The sequence below is a fragment of the Littorina saxatilis genome, linkage group LG13 (genome assembly GCF_037325665.1).
Source record: "Littorina saxatilis isolate snail1 linkage group LG13, US_GU_Lsax_2.0, whole genome shotgun sequence".
Taxonomy (NCBI): Eukaryota; Metazoa; Mollusca; class Gastropoda; order Littorinimorpha; family Littorinidae; genus Littorina; species Littorina saxatilis.
In genome coordinates this window covers 42,945,424-42,952,785 of record NC_090257.1, presented here as the reverse complement: position 1 = coordinate 42,952,785, position 7,362 = coordinate 42,945,424, and the positions used below count along the sequence as shown (strand labels likewise).

General features: G+C 45.1%; 1 protein-coding gene across 1 annotated transcript; it reads right to left on the bottom strand.

Annotated features, from left to right (window-relative positions):
- Positions 1 to 3,468: 3,468 nt before the first annotated feature.
- LOC138946107 (G-protein coupled receptor 35-like) lies at positions 3,469 to 6,740 on the bottom strand. Its single transcript, XM_070317613.1, has 2 exons — positions 4,810 to 6,740; positions 3,469 to 4,517 (listed from the first exon to the last, which is right to left on the bottom strand). The coding sequence occupies exons 1-2, from the start codon at positions 5,558 to 5,560 to the stop codon at positions 4,126 to 4,128; spliced, it is 1,143 nt and encodes a 380-aa protein (XP_070173714.1). The 5' UTR covers positions 5,561 to 6,740; the 3' UTR covers positions 3,469 to 4,125.
- Positions 6,741 to 7,362: the final 622 nt, after the last annotated feature.

Here is a 7,362-nt window from a genome sequence, read left to right as displayed (position 1 = left end):
CGATAGTCGAATGCTCATTTCGTTTGTGCCATAGTTTGGCGTTTATGTATGTGTGTCGTGTTTTTTTTTTTTATCACGGATTTCTTGTTTTCACCATTGCAATGCTGTGAAGTTTTGTTGTACTTAACCTGGCTTGTCTATACTTGGTCTCTGTGATACAAGTTGACAGCGACAGAATGCCTATGTGTAAAAATTCGGATTACATTGCCAGAGAATTACCGTAACGTCATCTGTGAGAGCATGGTCTTTTTACTGTTCTAGTCTATGTATTTCGGCACAAACATGCTTTCCACACGTACTCAAGTTTTACTACATGTTTTAACATAGATTTGGATTGAAGCCGAGGGTGATGCTGTATGTTTGTATGTATGCATGTATGTAGGTATGTAGGTCCGTGTAAAGCGATTAATTTCCAGAAAACTACTCGACAGATCTTCATGACACTGTACATACACATTCTTCCCGATGATATCTCCGTTACCTTGTACATAGGCACCCACGTAATTGGGCGCTCGTATGTACGAGTAAATAGTTCTTCACAAACCTTCCAAATAAACACATACAAACACGTAACTACACGTACGCGTGTACCGAGACAGGCAAAGAGACAGAGAGGGAAAGGGGGGCAGGGAGGGGGTGGGGGGGAGGAACGGAAGGGTGTATTGTCTCTTCAAACACAAGGGCAGATAAAGTCAAACACGTTCTTCGTTTCATACAATCTCTTCACAGAACACGTACACAATTGTCCCAGAATGAGACGTACACAACCGATATATGTTTTTTATTTTTATTTATTTTTTATTTTATTGACTCTTTTCGTTTGAACATTATTCATTCAACATGTATATCAACAAAAGAAGAATCACCGAGTTCATCTCAAACAAATAAAACGTAAATAATAATAAAAAAAATATACTCAACAAGTAAAATAATAAAAGAAGAAATGCATGAAAAACTACACCCTCTGATTGCAAAAGCACAAAAGCAAGGTTTTCTAGACGGGTTCCAGTTTTTAAACTAAAAAACAAAATGATTTGAGAAATAAACAGATCAACACTAAAAGAAACAACGACAGCTAGAAACAAAGAGAAAACAAAAAGGAACAAAAGAAAGAAAGAGAAAAAATAAAAGGTAGAGAGAAACGAAGAAATAGCTTAAATAAACAAAAAAACAATCAAATAAAGGAATACAAGTCATACAAGTCATACAAGGAATACAAGTCATACAAACCTTTAGAAAAGTAAAGAACAACTGGCAGACAGGGCATCATCAACATCAATAAATCCTGGTCAGCGCGATCGAACATGGCAACGTGTGATTTGACTGTCACAAAGTTTTGAGTGTGTATGGGAGGCGGGGGAGGGGGGGGGGGGGGGTGTGTGTCTGTGTCTTTCGTTGTTGTCTTGTTCGTTCCAAATTGCAAAGGCACCAAAACAAGAAAAAGTGAATTAAGCATTAAAAAAAAGTGAATGACGGAAGGTGACGGTTTTTATGGTCATGTCATACAAGAAATGTCATTACCAGTGTATTGTGATTTCAGTGGATCGGTTTTCATGCTGATATTTTCAACACTTTTTTTCTAAAGTGTTCGATTGTCACAAGGAATGGAACAGCAAAAGAAGTGTAAAGTAATGGGCACTTTCTACAGGGTGAATATCATTCTACAGGGTGAATATCATTCTACAGGGTGAATATCATTCTACAGGGTGAATATCATTCTACAGGGTGAATATCATTCTCCAGTTGGATGATTCTGCATGTGGGAAGAAGGATACCCTTGTGTGTCAAACCATATTAGACGCAGGTGACATTTATCATCACACAATGTGTGTTTCTTGGGCTGAACTGCATAGTATATTGACAGGACTATTTTAAAGACACACCCCTTCCCGTGAAATTGTATCTCAGAGCTGGCCAGGATTGTGCACACCTTCTAACAATTGCCTGGGTGCTCTCTGGGCACACCTTCTAACAATTGCCTGGGTGCTCTCTGGGCACACCTTCTAACAATTGCCTGGGTGCTCTCTGGGCACACCTAACAATTGCCTGGGTGCTCTCTGGGCACACCTAACAATTGCCTGGGTGCTCTCTGGGCACAGTGGTGGGGCGGGGACGTAGCTCAGTTGGTAGCGCGCTGGCTTTGTAGCCAGTTGGTCGCTATCAGCGTGGGTTCGATCCCCACGTTCGGCGAGAGATTTATTTCTCGGAGTCAACTCTGTGCAGACTCTCTTCGGTGTCCGAACACCCCCGTGTGCGCACATGCGCACGAAAAAGATCCCACGTTCACAGCGAAAGTCTCAGGGCTTGGAAAACACGAAGACACGTACGCATGCATCATCTCTCCTCTCTGATTATCATGATCGTATTTCGATACTTTGACGAGACAAACCCAATGCTGGTGTGTCGAAGAAGATAGCCACAGCGGGCTTGTTCGAATCAAAGTATCTCACCATATCTTCAGCGTATTACCAATACCCACTTCCCAATATAGACCAGTTGGTCTAAGAGGACGTTAAACCCTAATAGTCAGTCAGTCAGTATTTGTTTGGGATGAATTTATTTCGTAAATGCAACCAGTGGCTTTTTAACAAATCGATTAATCAAAACATATCAACTGACCACAACAAGCTGTCGAGGTGTTGATTTTTGGTACGTTACTTTGTATAAGAATAGTCTGATCCCATAGCCTGGCCGGATCTAAGATGGCGAGCCAACCTGTTTTCACGAGAAGGAGTGTGCCTTTAATCTTCTACGAGAAGCCAGAGTGGCTGTTAGTGGCTGTTAGTGGCTGTTAGTTCGCATGAATCATGACACTGAGTGAGAAACTGTGCACAATACACGTACAACATAACACGCACAGTACACTAACACAGTACAATACAACACAGTACAATACAACACAGTACAATACAACACAGTACAATAAAAGACAGTAAACTCAGTACAATACAACACAATACACATGGCGTTGAACCAAGTAATACAGCTCAGTGACACAACACGTACAGTACACTAACACAGTACAATTATACAACACAGTACACTAACACAGTACACTAACACAGTACAATACAACACCATACACATGGAGTTGAACGAAGTAATGCAGCTCAGTCACACGACAATCAATATGAATTTAGATTAAATAAAAGGCAAGACAATAAATGAAATAAAATATTGATGGATGACAGTTATTGACATGTACAAATGACGCACAAAATCGATTAAGATCATCACGTGACAGCTTCAACAAATATATCCAAGTAGCAATATATGCAATATATCAAGAAAAACATCTACTATAGTGGAACGTTCAAAAATTCTATGATATTCGGCGCTGTGAGTGCGGGTGTGTGTGTGTGTGTGTGTGTGTGTGTGTGTGTGTGTGTGTGTGTGTGTGTCTGTGCGTGCGTGCGTGCGTGCGTGCGCGCGTGCGTGCGTGCGTGCGTATGTATGTGTGTGTGCGTGCGTGCGTGCGTGCGTGTGTGTATGTGTGTGTGTGTGTGTGTGTGTGTGTGTGTGTGTGTGTGTGTGTGTGTGTGTGTGTGTGTCGTATGTCTGTCTGTCTGCCGGACTGCCTTCTTGCATGCATGCCAAACTGTATGTATGTCTGTCCTTTTGTCGGTCCGTCCGCCCGTCCATCTCCGTGTCAGTCATTTTATTTGTTATCTGTGATTTCTCGATTCCGTCAGATAATGAGCCACAGCCAGCGAATCCGTCACTGAATCTGTCATCCAGCCAGTAAGTAGTCACTAAGTAACTAAATCAGACTGCCAGCAATTCTATCCATCCTGAAATCCACACACTTACACTTGTCTCAGTATCTGTGGTTGTCTTTGCGGGCCGACCCCGACCATGGCACCCAACGCGCTGATGCTGATAATCAGTCAATCATTTAGTCAGTCAGCCAGTCAGTCAGTCAGTCAGCCAGCCAGTACACCAAGCACTCAGCCACTCAGTCAGTCAGTCAGTCAGTCAGTCTGCCAGTTAGTAAGCCAAGCACTCAGCCACTCAGTCAGTCTGTCCGCGAGCACGTCAATTCATCCTAGAGTCCACAGACCTCCGCTTGTCCCTGTATCTATGTTTGTCCTTGCGACCCGGCGTGGAGCGGGCCGACGCTGATTGTCACGCCGTGGTGGAGTACTGCGCTGAGAACTCCGTGGTGTAATTATCATCCTCGCTGTCGTCACCACCCTTGACACACCGCGGCAACCGGTGTGCCAGCAGCTCCCGGAACCTGGAGATGAAGGCCCAGTAGAAGACGACGTTGATGCCGGCGTTGATGACCTGCAGCAGGCCGCCCAGCGTGGCCAGGGTGTCGTAGTACACGTGACCCTCGCACGTCCTGTAGAACTGGAACATGGATACCATCTCCACGATGACGCCGATCGGGTAGGCCAGGAAGCTGCTGAAGGCCACGCACAGCACGGTCAAGGTCAGACGACGGAGACGCACGTCGGTCGAGTCCTCGGGTCGGGTGGAGAGGGAGGCGTCGTGCTGCAGGAAGTGCGACTCTCCTGTATAGGCATATTCAAAGAAGAAACATTAGTATAACATGTGGTTACAACAAAAGTTTAACAAAAAAGATCAATGAAGAAGGGTGCTCCCCCCCACCCCACTAAAAAAATCAATTAGACGGTTGAAGCAGCCTACATGCTACTGAGGTCCCCCCCAAAACTCAGTTGCATGCAGGCTTATTCAACCCTTACCGTTTTGCTTAAAGAGCAAAAATGTAAGGGTTGAATCAGCCTGCATGCAACAGAGGTCAAACAAATTAAGGAAGAAAAGAAAAGAGAGAAAAAGACTCACGGAGCCGCCGCTTGGTCATCCAGATCAGGTGCAGACTGAAGAGTAGGAGCAGCGTCCAGGGCACGATGTAGCCAAACACCTCGTGACTCGCCAGCAGGGCGCGGTTCTGGGACGAGTCGATGTGAGGCGGCAGTGCGTTCTTTCGCAGAGCCTCCACCGTCTCGATGACGAAGCACCACGCGGCCAGAATGACGCAGACGTCGATGACGTAACGCTGCGTGAGGAAGCGGTGGACCCTGAGCGGCATGCAGACTGCCATCCAGCGACTGATGGCGACGATGAGGGTAGTGTGGACAGACACGGTCTGGGAGAAGTTCCGTGTGTGCGTGACGAAGGCGTGGTACCAATAACAGCACGGCACGTCCATGAGGAACACAAAGGTGACGTTGAAGGATAGGTACATGATATCGCACAGCGCCAGGTACTTGAACAGAAACGTCGTGGCGTTGTAGTTGGTCTCAGCGTGCCAGATCCAGAACGCGGCTATATTACCCAGAATTCCCAAGAAGGCCAAGGGGAGGATACCGAACCTGGCCATGAGGTATCCGATGTGCTCATCTTTGGTGCAGTTGGAGTCTGTAGCTGTGTCGTTGTTGTCAATGGCTACCAGAGTGCTGGTGTCGTTGTAGTTGTAGGAGATGGCGATGTTGACGGCGGTGGTGGTGGTGGTCGTCACTGATGACATGGAGGTGACGACGAGACTGAATATGGCGAGCATGGAGTAGTGTCCTTGGATCCCAAGCGAACCCATTGTGACAGATGTCACCTGTTTTTGGCACAGAAAATCCTAGGTTAGCACATTGGAATGGCGACACGAGAGCTGTCTGCAACCACGTTTGAAGGAATGTCGCAAAATAATGTTCTACACGCAAAAATCCCTTAAATATACACTTTGGATTGGATGTCACAAAATAACTTTCTACACACAAAAATAACTTTAATAACAACTTTCGATGGACTGTCACACAATAACTTTCCACAACCAAAATCACGTGTATGTTCCTCTCTCGTCAACACAGTTCAGTTTCAGTGGCACGGTTGTTTATTACAAGAGACACGTTTATCAGACAATCGCTTTTTGTGTAATATAAATGAGAGTTTCTGTACTCCGCATGTGTCAACTCACTTCAGTATCACTGACAGGAATCAATGTCCAATCCCAGCGATTAGCAGTTCAGTAGCAGTAGCAGGATTGTCAAATCCGAGTGATGCGTTATTCAGACAAAAGTGCCCATGCCGACACTTGAAGCCACAATTATGTTTGCTTGTGATCGCTCCAAGGGGAAGAAGTGTGCAGCAGGCTGTCACGATTTGTCCAGGACTTTACTATACACGACAGCACGGGCCTCCCCCAATCCAACACTTTCTTTAGTGTCAAGAGCAATCGTAATACCTGAAGTGTCTTTTTGGATCGTGTCAAGACGACCAATCAGTCTTCAATTTCTCATCTTCTTCTCACGAACATCTTCATCTAAAACTCGCTGTTTCTCTTTTGTTCCTGTGGTGGTTAAATCCCAAAGTGGAAACTCGATCTTTCTTTCCGGTTCTTGTGGTGTTAATATTCCAAACTTGAAACTCTCTCTTCGTCTTCGATTCATATGGGGTTAGGCAGCCAGGATTACGAGAGCCACTGCCTATGTTCCACCACGCGAGGGGAAACAACTAGCACTCCCAAACACAGACATAGTTGATTGATGTGCCCCTGGAAGCGCACAGCATGTGGAGTCCCTGAGGGATGTCTCGTCTATCCAAGTCAGGTGCTATCTTCAAATATTCTTATTAGCAAAGGTTCGTTGCTGGCTCAGTGGTAGCTTGTGGCACTGTCGGTGAATGACCTCCCCTGGTTAAGGTTTTGTCGCAGCAAGATGGCGGCCGTCGGGGCAATTCTGAAATCAGAACCAATCAATCAATCAAGAATCAGAAAGTTTTAGTTGAGGCTGACGACCTACAGTCTGGGAGTGAGAAGTGTGACTGCCGTCCCAGACTTTGTATAATGAGATTGTGAGGGTGGTGGCGCCTTTCAAAATGAAAAGATGACACTCCCCTTCACACTCCCTCACACCCACGCTTGAAGTGTAGGACCCTAACCCTGATCCTAACCCTAACCTTACTGATGAGCGTGTATGAATTCAGAATCATTAATGTTATATCGAGATAAATAGATAGCTTTCAATACTCACGTTTGTGTCCTCATTACAATGAATTTATGATGTTACCTACACCTTCAGAATGTTGAAAACGTGTGTGTGTGTGTGTGTGTGTGTGTGTGTGTGTGTGTGTGTGTGTGTGTGTGTGTGTGTGTGTGTGTGTTTACAAACGAGGGTCATAATGGCATCGTATTGAGGGAACACTGCATCTACGACCTTTTTCTTTTGAGAACATGCAAAGAGGAGCTCATTTTTCACTGCGACACCAACACTATGTCTCCATTGGTTATTCGCTCGCAGCCATTTTGCGTTATTTATTTTACACTCGTTGTTAGCAAATGAAAACAGACATGTCAAAAAAATTGTTATCAGCATTAGCTGATATAATTTGTGTGACATGTCTGTT